The sequence below is a fragment of the Bufo gargarizans genome, chromosome 4, assembly GCF_014858855.1.
Source record: "Bufo gargarizans isolate SCDJY-AF-19 chromosome 4, ASM1485885v1, whole genome shotgun sequence".
NCBI classification, from domain to species: domain Eukaryota; kingdom Metazoa; phylum Chordata; class Amphibia; order Anura; family Bufonidae; genus Bufo; species Bufo gargarizans.
In genome coordinates, this window is record NC_058083.1 from 223,402,462 (window position 1) to 223,421,115 (window position 18,654).

Below are 18,654 nucleotides of genomic sequence, written 5' to 3' on the forward strand. Positions count from 1 at the left end.
TTTTGTTGGGGCAGCAGGATGGAGAGGAAAATGATAATAGAAAAATGAGTAACCTATGATACCTGTTTAGTAAACTCTGCAGTGATGAAACACAGCTGAAAGAAGTTATAGGGGGAATGGAAAAGATGAGGGAAGAGAACATCTACATCAGAGGAGAAGCCACCTGTGAGGCATTGCATATAATATGTATGTAGGGCTGTATAGTCCAGCATGTTTTGTAAAATGCATCCAGCAAATAAAATATGTCTTTAGTACTAAGGCCAGTATGTTTGTGGGAGGAACCAGGACAGATAATTCAAGAATATGGCACATATACATTGGGGCTTGGGCCTCTCATCTTTTCAGATTCTAGCAATGCCCCTGGCTTTGGGTCTTAATAAATTGTAAAATGGTCCTATTTTAGTTATAGCAGTAGTATAGATACATTGGGAATTATAGAATAAAAAAGTTAGTAAAACTGTGATCGTTCTTAGTAGCCAAAATGTATCTACTGATCTATTATTACACAGAGAAGCACAAACTGTCCATAAATTACTCATCGTAGAACATTAGTACATAGAATTATTTGTGTAGTATATTATCAGTAAAAAAAAAAAAAAAAGATAGCACAAAAAATTCAGCAATTTTACATTTTCCTAGTTACCCTTAGTACAAACTCCTTCCATGTACAACAGCATATATATTATCTTTTATACAAAACCAGTGGCCAAGATTGCTCATGTCAGGTGAAATTGTAAAGATGTAATTGCAGCAAATACTAAATGGGAAAATGATGATGACAAAGTGTCTTGTCAAGAATTATTAGATTCAATTAAACTCCCCCTAGACAGTTTTAATATCAATAGCCGATGCTCCATTCATTACTAAATATTCCTTTACATTTTGCACTTTCTTAATTTCACCTGTTGTAAATTTAAAAGAAGTCAACAAATGTAAAACAAGAACATTATTTGTCTCCAGTTTACAAATGTAACTAGACATTGCTAATTTAGCCCTAAAACATTAGATTAATAATAAGGAGAAATGACTGCTTTAGTGCAAAATAGTATATGAAAAAATCCACAAAATGCTATATGAAACATTTTGAAGGACAAGAAGCACCACCATGGTAACAATATCATGATATAACTTTGTTCACTAAAATGAATAAGAAATAATCATCCTCTATCAGATCACTTTGACAGTCAACGCTACTTATGCCGAGTGCTAATAGCAAAATTATGTATAGTTTCAGAGAAGAGGCTGCACTGTCAATAGCAGTGAGTAACACAATCATGAATCCTCAGTTGAAATGATAACTCAAATCTTCTTTTGTAGGACTAGAACATTTTTAATCTCCAGATATATAATAAATAGCATAGATTGCCTGATACTGTGTGAGATATAAATGTAGAATAGAAATAAAACTGAAAATAACACAAGAAAACCAATTGAAAACAAGGGATATACGGTATTCTGTACATATAACATGTCAATCTTTGCAGCATTTCCGGATGTAAAAGGGTTGACCAGCCCCTTAATTTTTTTAACCACTAATTTAAAGTGGACTAAAATAGCAAGTTGAGTAAAATTGACCTTACTGGCCCCGTACTGGCCCCTTGCTGCTCCCATGACACTGCATCAGCACAGGAGAGGCAGGGGATGAGTAAGGTCAGTTTTAATCAGATTGGGCTTTTGGTTGAACATTTTAAGGGACTTGAACCATTTAAAAAAGTAAATTCTACAAGCTAACAATCTGTGACCCAAAATGTAGTTCTTGCAATGAAATCATGTATAACATGTTGGAAGAGGCACTGATTTATGACTATCCATATATGACCAGTATGTATTTTTCCATTTTGATTAAAGGGTTTCCGTCACCACATTTTTCACTATTTAACAGGCTGACATTATACATGTGCTAATGTCACCTGAATTTAACTCTGATATATTTTTATTTTTTTCTGTGTGCCCCCCATTTTTGTGAAATGTTAACCTTTATTATATGCTAACTAGCCTCTAGGAGCAAGAAGGGGGGAGGGGGGGTTGCACCTGGTCCTAGAGTTTCCGTTTGCCCACCTCTTTCCACGCCCTTCTATACTTGATTGACATGGCCAGGCCAGCGTTGGTCTTAGTTATAGCAGTAGTATAGATACATTGGGAATTATAGAATAAAAAAGTTAGTAAAACTGTGATCGTTCTTAGTAGCCAAAATGTATCTACTGATCTATTATTACACAGAGAAGCACAAACTGTCCATAAATTACTCATCGTAGAACATTAGTACATAGAATTATTTGTGTAGTATATTATCAGTAAAAAAAAAAAAAAAAGATAGCACAAAAAATTCAGCAATTTTACATTTTCCTAGTTACCCTTAGTACAAACTCCTTCCATGTACAACAGCATATATATTATCTGTCAGCCCTGTCCGCCAGGTAAATCTCATGCCTGTGCCGTCCCGTTCAGTATTCTGCGCAAGCGCAGTGAGGGAAGGACGCTCGCCGGCTGCCGGCTTCCTCACTGTGCCTGCGTCGAATATGTTGCAGTGAGGGAGCCGGCAGCCGGCGAGCGTCCTTCCCTCACTGTTCTGAATACTGAACGGGACGGCACAGGCATGAGATTTCCCCGGCAGACGGGGCCAGCAGGAGGTGACCAACGCTGGCTTGGCCCTGTCAATCAAATGTAGAAGGGTGTGACATGAGGTGGGAGAATGGAGCTTCTAGGAGCAGTTGCAATGCCCCCCATTCTCCTAGAGGCTAATTAGCATATAAAAAAGTTAAGATTTCACGAAAACAGGGGCACATAGAAAAATAAAAAAAACTGAATTAAATTCAGGTGACATTGGCACATGTATTATGTCAGTCTGTTCAATAGTGAAAAATGTGGTGGCAGAAACCCTTTAATGGGGTTGTTCAGTTTCAGGTGGAAGCCTGGAAACCCTTGGGATCTGCCTGAAATAAAGAATGAGTAAGTACTTACCTGTTCTTACCTGACAGATCCTATGATTTGGTTCTCCTAGCCTAGCTCTATTTACGCTGCAGTGATGACATCGCATTGACAACTGTTGCTCTGGTGCCTAATGCCTGCTTCTGCCCCATTCATCCCTGTGGGCATGGGAGCCGCTCTACTCACCCAGCTGGTTTCCTCGGCCTTCCAGTGGACCAGGTCTGCTCTCTGGTCCTCCCCTCTCCATCCTCAATGAATGCTGCGGCCTGCCTCCTGTTTTAAAGCCTCTTGGCCTGTTCATTATTGAGAGCAAGTAGTCACTCCTGGCCTCTTAAAAGGCCAGTGCATACACTTCCAACTTCCAATTCCTTCATCTGCCTATGCCTGCCAGTCCCTGTATACTTAAGGCACCTTGCCCAGTAGGAGTGTGCCTGAGTTTTAGGCTTCCTAGTCTCTATTAACCAGCAAAGGTGTTTACTCCATCCGACTACATGTGTACCATGCTCCTACCTGGCTACAGACTTTAATTCTAGCTGCCTGCTTTAACAGTGGCCTTTTTCTCAGATTGCCCTATTACTACCTGCCCTGACCTCAGATATATTTGTATGCGGCCCATCCTGACCTTAACCTGTCCCTAGACAACACATATTGTCTGACTCCTCAGTGCTTTTCAACAATATCTCTAACATTCATGGATTAGCCCCCAACCACACCAGAACTATCTCAAGAGGTAGCTGGTGCAAAGTCCAGATTCATGTATAGGTGTTAAAGGGTGAATACCAAGGGAGTACCAGGATGATGCCCTCAGAGTAGCCCTAAGCCAAATCAGTATCTTGGTACAGTGGGTCCACACCCACAGTCAGTAACAGTAACTACTGCAACCAATTTCTCACCTCAACAGTGCACCCAGCCAAGCCAATGATTGGGTACTGTAGTCAACTGTTGTTGATGTGATATCACCACTGCAGCGTAATTAGAGCCCAGCTAGGAGAACCAGTGCAGTGCAGTGGGATCAGTCATGTAAGTACTTACTTGTTCTTTACTTCAAGTGGATCTTGGAGGTTATTCAGTTTTCTCCTGAAATTGGACAACCCCTTTAATTCTTTACACTTATATACAAAGCCAATATTTAGTTATTTTGAATATATACAGATGATTTACCTTCATATACTGCTTTAAATCCTTGGGCGCTTACTGCAAAATCTGTTGTGAACCAAAGTGTGAGAATAGAACCTGTGCTTACTATTGATGATGGAAGTTGGAATCCAGATAACCTGAAAAATATAATAAAATGCAGTTTAGGAGATGTACCATATTTTTATGACTATAAAAAACACCTACTTAAAAAAAACGCATCTCAGGTTTAGAAAACAGAAAATTAGAATTTTTTTTTTATACTTATTCAATCTTCCCTGGTGGCTTAATGAAGTGGAGGGGTCAAGGTAACTAACTTTGGGGCCTTGCATGGAAGGGATTAATAGTATTAGTCATCTCCTGTTAACCTTAGGCCTCATGCACACGACATTTTGTGGGTCCACAAACCGCGGATCCACAAAACACAAATGGCGTCCGTGTGCATTCCGAAATTTGTGGAACGGCACGGACAGCCTTTAGTATAACTGCCTATTCTTGTCCGCAAAGCGCGGACAAGAATAGGACATGTTATATATTTTTTTGCGGACCACGGAACGGTGCAATGGAAGCGGACAGCACTCAGAGTGCTGTCCGCATCTTTTGCGGCCCCATTGAAGTGAATGTAAATGAAGACGAGAATCTAGCTTCCAAAGAACGTGTTCATGCTTTAATGACTAAGTGCTTAAAATTCAGACATGTACATCAGGTCTACACGTTTCAGATCACTAAATACAGATCCTTACTCATGACAATGAAATGATGTGAGGCACTGGCCTTAAATAAGGGGCAGGTCAAACATGTCAGGTGGACACAATCAACTATAGCTCCACCTCAAAGACATAAAAAAACAAGTGTTAAAAAGACTTCAAAAAGCAACAATGTATCAGGGTCAATAGTGCAGTATGAGATCATGCCTGCGGTTAAGACCCATTGGTACACAGGTATTCAAAGTAAAGATCTAATAAGATTCTCTGTTTAAAAGAACTCTTCTATGATCACCTCCACGTTTGGGATATTTAACTCGTTCCACCCCTTGCACAACAAGACCACTTGTATCACCTGCATGACAAGCCGCATAGTGTGAACTGACCACAGAAACATTTCTGGTCAGCGCATGCGGAATATCAGAAATATGCCTGTGAATCCTTGTTTTAAGGCTGTTGGAAGTACAGCCTGTATACTGTAAGTGGCATATTGTGCAGGTGATGCAATACACCACAAAATTGGTGTTACAATGAATGTACTGTTTAAGTGAGGTTTTTTGGTTGGCCACAGAAACAACAGTTTGCCCAATTTGTATGCGGTTACAGCAGGTGCAAATGCAATATCTGCATTAAAAATTTTCCTTGAAGCGTAACCAACTCTGCTGTTTCTGGGGGTCATCCAAAAACAGACTTGGGCTGACTCGTTGACCGAATGTGGGTGCTCGGCGGGCAATGTATTTGACACCAGGGCTAAGAACATGAGACCACTGTCCATATATGCATATATGTGTTGGTAAGGGAAACTGAACCTAGAATCATTCACTCTACATGATCTAGCTGCTCAAGTAGCTAATAAAGTTCTTAGCTGTATTGTTGTAAAACATATATCAAACCCAAGGTCCCTTAAAGGGAGAAAGGAGAGGGCCATCCATCCACTTTGGTGACCTGATTCTGGAAGCAAGCTGCCATGACAGTGGAGAGCCAATTTTAGGTAAGTCCAGGGGGCTGTTGGAAGCCAGGACGGTATATCAATTGGGGGTATCTCCAAGGCCTCCTATATCTTGATCAGGTTGTTCGGGTGTCTTATTGCCATTTGTCTCCGTTAATAGAGGTACTGAGGTCAATGGGAATAGTCATCGAATATGTAGTTTCTTGGCTCTCAATATGTCTGTCAAAAGAAGCAGGGCCCTGCATTTGGCCAGGGTGCTCGCAGCCAAGTCCTGGAAAAGCAAAATCTTCTGATTATCTAGCAGGATGTCATCTCTTTCTCTCACTGCCTTGAGGACCGCAGCAGTGTCCAGGTAGTTAAACAGAGCACATATTGTGTCCTTGGGGGATCTCCCGTAGGGGGCTTCAGTCTAAGGGCCCTGTGCGCTCTCTCAATAGTAATGGGTGGCTCGTTTAGGCCCCACCAGTGTGTGGAAAAAATCTGAATTACAGTTTTAGTTAAGGCCTCGGTGGGGACCAACTCTGGTATGCCACGTAGTCCCACATTTTTCCTTTGTCCACGGTTTTCCTGGTCATCCAGGTAGAGATGGGCATTATTAATGTGTGGAGAGCCTGCAGTTGAGACTGCATCGCCCTGTTGTGCTGCATCTTGATGTCTGCCAGCTCCCTCATCACAGGGGATAGGGCTTGGGTCAGTGATTGCTTAAGGAAGGACCTGGTAATTGGCATCGGGACTGGGTCCCCTTGTGTATCCGAGAGGGCATAGGAGCTGCCGTCATCCGAGTCCTCCTCCTGTGCTGTGGTGTGGGATTCAGCCGCTGCTGTTTTCCCCCGATAGGCCGGTGATGGCATCTTTGTATCTTTTTGGGGCTGTGCTCCAGCTCCCTACCTCTCTTTTCTCAGTTAGCCCATGGTTAGAAAGGGTTAGTCGTCAGGGTCGCTGTTAGGTCAGGTAATATGGTGAGGAGCTCGAGCTTCAAGCGTCCAGCACCATGCTCTGCTAGCTCCGCCCCCTCAATCAAACATTTTTGACAAACAAGGCCAAGTAGCAAAATGTGCAAAAGCAGTGAAATTGCTGAAATCTAATAAAAACATCATTTAAGGGGCTGTGCCTAGTACGACTTTTGCAAGAAAAGCCATAGATACATGAATATGTCAGAATAAAGGAACTTTTTCTTATGGTAGAAGAATGGAAATTTTACGTTCCAGCTTTTGATTTATGGCAAGACCCCCATTTTTTACCAGAACCAAAATGTATACTTTTTGGCCATAATCTGAAAACACATTTTCACACACATTTTTTTAGTTTAGCAAAATCTGAAAAAGCCTCACCTAACACATTACCCTGAGGAAGCAAAGTCCAGAAAATCTGAATTGCAGATAGGAAAGTTGCCAGCATACCACAGAGCCTTACTGCTCTAAACAAGAGGTTTTCTGTTCTTAGAAAATACAGTAATTTATATATTAAATTTATACTTTCCTAAAATTCCTTTTTTTTACCTGGAGGGGGATATGGGTCTTAGAAAAATACTATTTTCACAAAATACAGGCATGTACTAATTTTATATTTTTTAAAATGACAAATATACGTTTATTTATAGAGAACACAAGGGGCTGTCTCACTTTAGCAAATGGCATTTATCATGTACAGAAAATTAATATAAGGCACTTACTAATGTATTGTGATTGTCCATATTGTCTCCTTTGCTGGTTGAATTAATCTTTTCATCACATTATACACTGCTCGTTTCCATGGTTACGACCACCCTGCAATTCAGCAGTGGCCATACTTACACACTATCGGAAAAAATGCCAGTCTATTAACCCTCTCGCAGTTTCGGCCAGCAGAATAGCTGGCACTTTTTCCGATAGTGTGCAAGCAAAGCCACCACTGCTGGATTGTAGGGTGGTCGTTATCCCTGGAAACAAGCAGTGTATAATATGATGGAAAAATAAATCCAGCCAGCAAAGAAAGCAATATAGGTAATAACAATACATTAGTGTCTTGTATTAACTTTCTCTACATGATAAGTGTAATTTGCTGAAGTGAGACAACCCCTTTAAAGTGCTTGTTCCAGTCACTCCTCACACAGAGACAGAGGGGATAGGATACAGGTACAGAAAGGATGAAAGAGGATCAATGATGTCACTGAGGAAAGCAGGCCCTGTTCAGCCTCCACTTTTCTCAGGAAGAGGGTAAGAGACAACAGAAGCAGTGAACATGATCCACCTGATGCTGGAACCAAACTACTTCAGGGAACTGTAGGGCAACAAGCCAAGGGGAGGGCATTTGCGAAGGAGGACAAAGCCAGACAATGGTGCAATTTTGGAAACAATCGGGTATATTTATCAGAACTGGTGTAAAGGAAAACTATTAGTTGCCCAAAAGCAACCTATCAGATTCTACCTTCAATGCTCCTTTGGCAAATGAAAGGTAGAATCAAATTGGTTTCTATGGACAACTAAGCCAGTTTTACTTTACACCTGTTTGCTAAATATTCCCCATATGTATTTGCAAAAAATACTTAAAGGGGTTTTCCAGTTAGACAAAAAATAAATCAAAAAATACACCAGCATTAAACCTTGCTGCATTATATAAATCAGGTGATAATATTCTGAGTGTATTTTGACTCCTCCAGAGTAATGGCGAACTGTGACCAGCATGCTGTGTTTACAGCCCAGTGTAAGACTCACGGGAATGTCTGTAGCATCAAGGATCTGGCTCTTCTTCCAGCTGGAACATCATAAATCCAAGCAGAGCCTGGCAGCCTCATTAGTATTCACTTCAGTGTGGTAAATACTAATGAAGCTGTGTTGGATATGGGTTGGGCCCTCTTCCAGCATATAGACTGTTACTAAAGAAATTACTTAACAGGTTTCCATAAGGATTTAAACTCAACGCCTTCTGTATGGCAGACAGAAGAGTTACCATTACACTATAGACCTAATCTGTAAGAAGAGCTGCATTTTCCATACTTAAGCTATTTTCTTCACAGGCATAACACTAAATACATACTACTGAAATGAAGGGAATTTTTTTTTTACATTTACCAAACACCATAAGTAATGTGTTCAATCTATTGTACAGCTTATTATGATTATAGGGATACGAAATACTGTTTTGTGAGATTTCATACTAAGTATATTACAAAAACGTTAATGTTTTTCCTTGTTATTTTTTTTGCATTTTGTTATCTTTCTTTAGTTATTTTCTATTGTTTTGAACACTAACTATGCAGAAAATTGTAACTTTTACCATAAAAGAAAAAAGTTAGAAAAGTAAAAATTTTATTTTTATAGGTCTTAGTGAGTTTTGAATCCGAGACCTTCTGTACAATAAACATCTGCCTTACCCACTCCTCTATAGAAAAGCTATGCTGTTAAGATGGGATTTTTACAGTATTTGGTATCCTTGTAATCATAATAACTGGTAGAATACAGTGAACATATTATTTATGGTGATTGGTAAACAGTGTAAATAAAAATAGATGAGTACATGGTTTGCCTGTATGGAGCCCTGAAAATCCTGATGGCAACCCTGGATCCAAGCTTGCTTGAAGCCCTGCTGGAAAATGTCAGCCCTAAGACAAAGCATAATTGCTGACAACACATCTATAGGACAGGGTCCAGGAGAATGAACAGAAAAATACCCTGAGTGTCAACCGAGCAGAGACTTACAAGACTTGCCACGTCTCAGGTGTAGATGTGATGTCATTGGGATAGGGAAGCAAACACCATGGAAAATGTCCCGTGACCACAATGGAGTGCAAGAAAATGAGGCATTTTAGATAAACAATCACTTCTAAGGCTTATGCACATGACTGTTGCTTGGATTGCGGTCCGAAAAATGGCAGATCCACCCATAGAAGTGAATCGATCCACATACGGGTCGCAAAAAAATAAAAAAACAACAACATGGAAATGGAAAAAACAACAACATGTTCATGTGTATGAGCCCTTAGTAAGTGATAATGTGTTCTTTCCTGTCAATTGATGCAGAAAATTGCAAAACTAGAGTACCCCTTTAACTACAAGAGCTCTCCACAATGGGATAGCATTATTATTGTGGCATAACCCCTGTAAGCTAGCAGATACAGGAGCAGTTTTCCTGAATTGCTGATAATGTCTGAAATTTGTGACCAGCAGCTAGTGTAATTGTTTCTATAGACCAGGGGTAGGCCACCTCCAGCACTCCAGGTGTTGTGAAACTACAACTCCCAGCATGCACACTTGCTCTGCTCTTCTCAGAACTCTCATAGAAATGAATGGAGCATGCTGGGAATTGTAGTTTCACAACAGCTGGAGTGCCGACGGTTGCTGATCCCTGCTATAGACTCACATTGTTTATTATAACTGCATTTATTCCAGATGAAATAAGAAATAAAATTACATTGCCAAAATGCATCAGATTATGTTGCAAAAGCTCACAGACATCTAGTAAAATATATTGTATCCTGCTGAAGATGGATCCCTCCACACATATATAAAGACTTTTATACTGATAATAAAGAGATTTACTATCCTTCATATTGGACATCATTTTTAGGTAATTAAATAGTGTAAACCTCACACATGTTAATCAACGTAGGTAAGGAAGCTGGGAGTTCATGTTGTCAGGAATTAACATGTTGAAAATGCAGTGCAATCTGCAGGCAACATGTTATAGATCAGGTATTGCTGATCAGTTTGATATACACCCTGCGATTTTGCAAGTTCTCCCGCTTAGAAATCACGGAGGGGTCTAAAATTGTAGGTCCATTCCCACTCTGAGAGACAGAATTAAAAAAAAAAAAAAAATATAAGGAAATCACATTGTATGATTTTTAAAGAATGTTTTTGTATTTGAACACCTGAGAAAATCAGTGTTATTATTTGGTACAGAAGCCTTTGTTTGCAATTACAGAGGTCAAACGTTTCCTGTAGATCTTGACCAGGTTTGCACACACTGCAACAGGTGTTTGGCCCACTCCTCCACACAGATCTCCTCTAGATCTGTCAGGTTTCGGGGCTGTCGCTGAGCAATATGGAGTTTCAGCTCCCTCCAAAGAAGTTCTATTGGATTTAGGTCTGCTGACTGGCTAGGCCACTCCAGGACCTTGATATGCTTCTTACGGAGCCACTCCTTGGTTATCCTGGCTGTGTGCTGCGGGTCCTTGTCATGTTGGAAGACCCAGCCACGACCCATCCTCAGTGCTCTGACTGAGGGAAGGAGGTTGTTGCTCAAAATCTCACAATAAATGGCCCCATTCATCCTCTCCTTAATACAGTGCAGTCGTCCTGTCCCATTCACAGAAAAGCACCCCAAAAGCATGATGTTACCACCCCCATGCTTCACAGTAGGGATGGTGTTCTGATCATCCAGATGGTCTTTGGTAAACTTCAGACAGGCCTGGACATGTGATGACTTGAGCAGGAGAACCTTCCGTGCAATGCATGATTTGAAACCATGAAGGCGTAGTGTTCTACCAACAGTGACCTTTGAAACTGTGGTCCCAGCTCTCTTCATGTCATTGACCAGCTCCTCCCTTGTAGTTCTGGGCTGATTCCTCACCTTTCTTATAATCAGTGATACCCCACGAGGTGAGATCTTGCATTTCAAAATTGCAGGGTGTTCAGATACTTCTGTTTCTTACAGTATAATGTGGGGAAAGATTTGGTACTACACACTCAAGAATGAAGCATTGCTGGAAGGCAGTATGTAGCAAAGATTACCCAGCAGCTCTTTCTGCTCACCAGCAATGCTTTTTATATACAGACTGTAAAAATCACTACTGCACTGCTATATGGACTGCACAGGACAAAAGATAAGCAAACTAATTCATTAGAATTGAAATTTGACCCCACATTTTTGAAAAAAAATTCTTGTTTGGTAGAATCTGAGTTTCTTCAGATTCATTTGGGTTGATTTTTTCCATAGAGAGAGAGAGACAGAGAGAGAAAGAGAGGGATAGACTGTGAGATCTACATAGGACTTTAAGATTGAAAAGAACAAGTGCAGCAACAGACATTTAACCGTTCAGCTGGGCTGGTGCCACTCTCTGAGGCTGTGACTGAACAACATGGGAGCTATGCTATAGACTCATTAAAAATAGGGAGTTCCTGAAGGAATATATTATATAATATATTTACTAATAAGGAATATTTAATAATAAAATACAGAATAAAGATGAAAATTATGCAAATATAAAATATAATTGTCCAGTTATATAATATTTGTCCAGAACCACATATGCTGCGGACCAAGCAGCTAATATAAAGTAAATGGATCTGTATATGCAAAATATTATGGTTAATGCTTAGCCAGAGTCCAATATGGAGGTTGTAAATATAATAACCAATGATAGCACAAAATACATGAGTAGCTGTTATTCAGTGACGGTTTAGTATGTTGTTAGGTGAAGTCTGTGAAATATACTTTGTATCATTCAGTTTGCAACAATGTATTCAATTGTTTGTTACTCCAGCGCTGGTATCGATGAATAAGAAAGGTGGCACTCACTTGCAAGCGTAGCGGACACCAAAGCTGCTGGGTTTCTAATGTTTTAAACAGCAGAGGCCCAGGGCTAATATCATTTATCCCCTCAGATGCCACGTCATGTGGCAGCACTAAAACCAGAAGCCGCACACTTCCTGGCCCAGATTGGTGAAGCAGTTCTGTACTTGTAAAAGCCCTGAGCCTGTAGAAGGCTTCCAGGCTGATAACAAGTATATTTCAATGCTGGCCTCAAAGTGGAAGCACTGCATAGGAATATACTAAATCCAGTATTTTGTAATGGATATATATCCATTACAGAATACAAGTGGCAATCTAATAATTGCATATTATAGTCACCTAGGATGACACAAAAAAGGAAAATCACCCCTTTCCCTAGAATAAAAAAGAAACAATAAAAAATATTTAACATCGTGGGCATTGTCACATCCGAAAAACGCTCCATTAAAATGTAAAACTCTTTATCCCATACAGCAAATAATGGGTACTGAAAAACAAGGTCAATTTTCTATTTTTTGTCACTTCACCTCCCAAAAAACTGTATAAAAAGTCATACACACTCCTAGATGTTACATTGTATGCAATAGTAAATGGAGCCATTAAAAAGTACAACTTGTCCCTCAAAACATAAGCCTTCGTAATCTGTCTGTGTGAATAGAAAAATACAAAAAGCTATGGCTCTGGGAAGGAGTAAAAAAAAACAACAAAAATGGCCCTAAAGGGGTTAATGTACTGCCTATGTTCATTAATATCATGACAGCACTTCAACAAATAATGATAAATAGAAAAAACATGCAAGTTCATCAAAATATTTTATAGTGTTCACAGTGTGTCCGCAAATTCAAGACAAGAGGTCTCACATGAGTTTATAAATCTCGACCTTTGAACAGATGACAGATCTAATTAACTTAGATAAGTATTATCATTATATCAGTTTTGGGAAGTAATGAGTAATGCTCAAAATTAAGTATTGTAGAAAATTATACATTAGATATGCAAGATGGAAAAATTATGGAAAACTTGAAGGGCTGGTCCACTTTGGACAACCCTTTCCTACATCAGAGGTCCTTTAAAGAAGTTTTCCCATCTCAGACAATAGGCGATCTGCCCCATTGTCTGATAGCTGCGGGTTCCACCTCTGGGATCCGCACCTACCCTGAAAATGGAGCCCCGAAAGTTGTGGAGGATGCACTGTGCCTGTGCAGCCGTCCTCTCTTAATTTCTATGGGGCCACCAAAAATAGCCGAGCGCTGGCAAGGCTATTTCCGTCGGCCCCATAGAAATGAATGGGAGTGGTGACCACTCACTACTGTGGGGGAGAGTGCTTGGTGGAGGGCGAACCTGGGGAAACCCGTGGCCCTCCGGCCACCACCTTCCCTGCTTCATTCTCGGTGTAGGTACGGGTCTTAGTGGTGGGACCTGCACCTATCACACAATGGGGGCATATATTAGCGATATGCCACTATTGTATGAGATAGGAATACCCCTTTAATTATAAGCAGGTCCTTATATCCTCTATATTATGTGTTATACGTCATGTAACTGTATGGCATGCATTCAATGATATAGCTGTATGTTATTATTTAAATGAGCTCTTAACAAGCTCTGCCTCTAATGCCACCAGATGTAAGGCAGCTATCCTATAAGTCAATGTTCAATGCTTTAAATCGGCCTTGAGACATGACTCAGATATTAAATAAGCCAGCACCTCAAGGATGCATCTAGCCTTTCTGCTGCCTGAGGTGAAAACTGTAATGACGCCCCTGCCACCATGCCAAATTATCAACCCAACCCCTTCCCACCAGCCTTACTGTTAAAGGCAAGCTTCGAAAATATTAGATATAGTGCTATAAAACACAATGGTTAATATATGTATCACTACAGTTGAATATGCCAAGATGAACACTTCCACAATGAAAGAACTCATTGTCCAAGGCCTTTCTGCTGCCCCCCCACTTGTCCCTATCTAGTGCTGCCTGAGGCAATCGCCTCACTTCTCCGGAAGTGCAAAGAGTACTGGCTTAACTGGGTGACAGGCCTAAGTCAGTATTTAGGGGGTACTATCTCTCCTTGGGGAGAGAGGGCTTGAGGAGAGTTATAGACCATACATGCTCCTCTGGAATTCTGGGAAAAAAGGGATGCAAATGAGCTCTTAACAAGCTCTGCTTCTAATGCCACCAGATGTAAAGCAAATAGCAAACACCCAGAGGAAATGTCGCTGCCACTCTTAGATTACTAATGCTGGTTTGGCATTAAAGAGCTTTGAATGAGTTGAATACCGTCCTATGAGCCCCTATAATGTCATCCACAGCTTTTTAGGACAGTCTGAGCACTTTCGATTTGGCTTGAATTTATTTGGACCTTAATCAAATCACCCAAACAATTCAGCTGAATTGAATCTTAATCAAGTTTTATGATAGTCGCTCATCACTATCATCTACTATTAATGTGTTAGAACTAATAATTTGAGGTTTGGCTGGGACAGACAGGACGTAGAACAATCTTATCATCATTGAGAGGTTATTTAATGCCACTGTCAACAGTTCATTCCACAATGACCCCAATAAATGACAGTAAATAAGCAGATTTTATGTCTGAGCTGCAGTTCCATCATGTAAAACATGATGGCAGTATCCAGCCTTTTATGTAGAATGAATCACGTAAATTTTCCTAAATTCTATTTTGCTATGCAAGTATGAAAAAGGGCATTTTTTTTCACTGATTGCTGGATTTCATTGTGTTCTTCACAGACCTAGAAATGTATTAAGCATTATAAGTTTCTGGAGTTTGCAATTGCTGGAGGACAATTAGGTAAAACATGTAAATAATTGTTTGGCAGTAGCATACTCTGCTGGCTAACTAGAACTGTGAAAAGTCATTAAGAATTGTGTTAGCTCTCCCTCCAGTGCAGCAAAATCAATGAATTTGAGTCATTTAATGCTACCTATTATACACTAATGTAGAAGGAAGTAATTAATAAATAGAACATTGGGTAATAATGCTCTAACAGGGAGATGAAAAATGATGTTCATAATTCTAAGTTATCTTCTTATGAGTGCAATACAAACAGCATAGGGCTTTCAATATATTTCAATAGCAAAATGCTATTATCGTTTTACAATTAGCTTTCCAAGTTTAATGATTAGTGGCTTAATTACTTCTTGTTTCAAATTTTAACTCGGAGACATAATTCTAAAAGTGTTTGAAACAACGTCTTACTTAGATGTTGTTCCAAGCCCATATTTTTAATTTGCTGTAAAATATTCCTACTTTGTATATTAACCCCTTAAAGCAGTTGTGAACTTGGGGAAGGGGGGGTCATAACCACTTTAAGGGTTTAATATACAATGGGACCTGCAAAGGGAAGCTTCCCAGCCTCCATTGTGCTGCTCAGGTCCCTGGATATACATTTCCAGTTTGATTCCTCTGTAGCCAATAGCTGGTTACATTTGTGACCTACTCCCCACTGACTCAAGTGGAGCAGATCACCACTGCAGCTAATGATTGGCTGCAGTGGTATCAAACCAGAAGTATACATCCAGGTACCTGAGTGGTGCAGAGGCGGCTTAGGATAAAAGGAGCTGGGAACCAGGAGGGGGGGGGGGGCTATATATAAACAGAGATGTGTGGGGTTGTTTCCTTTTTTGTGGGATGAGTTGTTTTCATAGGTGTATTAATAGAAAATATCAATGTCATTTACTATTCTAAAATACCCCTAAATTGGGTGCATTTCAGGCACAGATGAAGGCGCAACAGTTAGTTGTGTTGCTTTCTGTGACTTTGCCCTTCTCCCACCAGGTCTAAAATTGTAGGCCTGGCATGAGTGGGGAAGGGGATGGGCCTTAGTAAATGTGCCACCATGCGTTTCAAAACTTGTGTGTCACCCCAAGGTTCTCTCAATGCTCAAAGAACATCCATTCCAAGTAAAAAAAAAAAAAAACACAACTGCAACTTTATCTGCATACATGAATCTTTAAATACAAATTGTAATCCAAAGCATAGCAGCGATACATGTGAAAGTACATTGAGAGCCTCTTAGGGAGAGGATACAACTCTAGGGTGCATGGTAACGTTTTGGGGACAAATGGACTTGGCAAAGGAAGTGGAGCCTCTTAAAAGTAGCTCAATTTCATTTTGATCTCTAATTGGACTATTTTTGAAATAATGGGAAGTACAAAAATAAGTTCTTGCATTGCATTATGATAAATGAAATAACTGTTATTCATAGTTTGGCAAAACCAATGACATGTGCATAATGGGCAAAAGTTTTTTGTTTGTTTTTTACTTTTTAAAATATTTTGCATGTTTTGTTCCCTTTTTTATTTTAGTTCCACTTAGGCCTCTTTCACATGAGGGATAAGGATTGTGTCAGGATCTGTTCAGGGAAAACTGATGGTTTTGCGTGCAAGTTCAATCAGTTTTCTCTGCGATTGCTTTCAGTGTGTGTGTTTTTCTGTCCGGATTGCACCCGGATTGGATGTATTTTTTGGGCATATGAAAAAAAAAAAGGAATAATAACAATCTGCATTTCCTATCAATCATCAATGGAAATTACCTAGACAGAAAAAGAAAAAGTCTCTGATACGTTGCCTGGACTCCTCGCGCTGCAGATCCTAATATAGTGATGTGGGTCAAGTTCACTTAAAGTCCAAACTGTATAAAATAGGATCGCTCTGCAACTATTCCTGAAGTCCTCTTTCACACCATGCGGTTATACATCATCAGATCCAAGCATGGGATGGAATGCAGATGCACATAAATATTCCTCCCCTCGTCCAAAATCTATAAAAGCCAAGGGGTCGCAGAATAGTGAAGCACTTTTACATATATATCCCATAAAAAGATTTATTGTACTCACAAAGTTACACTTGTAATTAGCATATTACAAATCTAAAATCTCCACGCTGCGTGGATATACAGTCATGTGAAAAAATTAGGACACCCTTTGAAAGCATGTGGTTTTTTGTAACATTTTTAATAAAAGGTTATTTCATCTCTGTTTCAACAATACAGAGAGATTAAAGTAATCCGACTAAACAAAGAAAACTGAAGAAAAGTCTTTTCAAGATCTTCTGTAAATGTCATTCTACAAAAATGCCTATTCTAACTGAGGAAAAAGATAGGACACCCTTGCCCCTAATAGCGAGTGTTACCTCCTTTGGCTGAAATAACTGCAGTGAGACGGTTCTTGTAGCCATCTACCAGTCTTCGACATCGGTCTGAGGAAATTTTACCCCACTCCTCAATGCAGAACTTTTTCAGCTGTGAGATGTTTGAGGGGTTTCTTGCACGTACAGCCCTTTTCAAGTCACCCCACAGCATCTCAATGGGATTCAAATCTGGACTTTGACTTGGCCATTCCAGGACTCTCCATTTCTTCTTTTTCAGCCAATCTTTGGTTGATTTACTAGTATGTTTTGGGTCATTGTCATGTTGCATGGTCCAGTTCCGCTTCAGCTTTAATTTTCTAACTGATGGTCTCACATGTTCTTCAAGCACCTTCTGATACACAGTAGAATTCATCGTGGATTCTATGATGGTGAGCTGACCAGGTCCTGCTGCAGCAAAGCAGCCCCAAACCATGACACTTCCACCTCCATGCTTCACAGTTGGTATGAGGTTCTTTTCTTGGAATGCTGTGTTTGGTTTACGCCAAACATGTCCTCTGCTGTTGTGTCCAAATAATTCAATTTTGGACTCATCTGTCCAAAGAACATTATTCCAGAAGTCCTGGTCTTTGTCAACTTTATCTCTGGCAAATGTCAGTCTGGCCTCGATGTTTCTCTTGGAAAGCAAAGGTTTCCTCCTTGCACACCTCCCATGCAAGTTAAACTTGTACAGTCTCTTTCTGATTGTAGAGGCATGTACTTCTACATCAACAGTAGCCAGAGCCTGCTGTAGTTCTCGAGATGACACTTTAGGGTTTTTGGAGACCTCTTTTAGCATCTTGCGGTCTGCTCTTGGGGTGAACTTGCTGGGGCGACCAGTCCTGGGCATGTTGGCAGTTGTTTTGAAAGCCCTCCACTTGTAGACTATCTTCCGGACAGTGGAATGGCTGATTTCAAAATCTTTTGAGATCTTTTTAAATCCCTTCCCAGACTCATAGGCTGCTACAATCTTTTTTCTGAAGTCCTCTGACAGCTCTTTTGCTCTCACCATGGTGCTCACTCTCACTTCAACAGTCAGGAGCACACCAAACTAAATGTCTGAGGTTTAAATAGGGCAAGCCTCATTCAACATGCAGAGTAACGATCTACTAATTATGTGCACCTGGTGTGATATACCTGTGTGAGATCTGAGCCAATTTAAGAGGGAATACATGTGAGGGTGTCCTATCTTTTTCCTCAGTTAGAATAGGCATTTTTGTAGAATGACATTTACAGAAGATCTTGAAAAGACTTTTCTTCAGTTTTCTTTGTTTAGTTGGATTACTTTAATCTCTCTGTA

At 40.1% G+C, this 18,654-nt stretch overlaps 1 protein-coding gene across 1 annotated transcript in view; it reads right to left on the reverse strand.

The window, feature by feature from the left end:
• The window catches only part of CSMD1 (CUB and Sushi multiple domains 1), a 2,061,198-nt gene that overhangs the window by 1,775,747 nt on the left and 266,797 nt on the right, over positions 1 to 18,654 (reverse strand). The window contains exon 3 of the mRNA XM_044291097.1: positions 4,090 to 4,202. Coding sequence (XP_044147032.1) covers positions 4,090 to 4,202 — 113 coding nt within the window. The remainder of the gene's footprint in view (positions 1 to 4,089; positions 4,203 to 18,654) is intronic.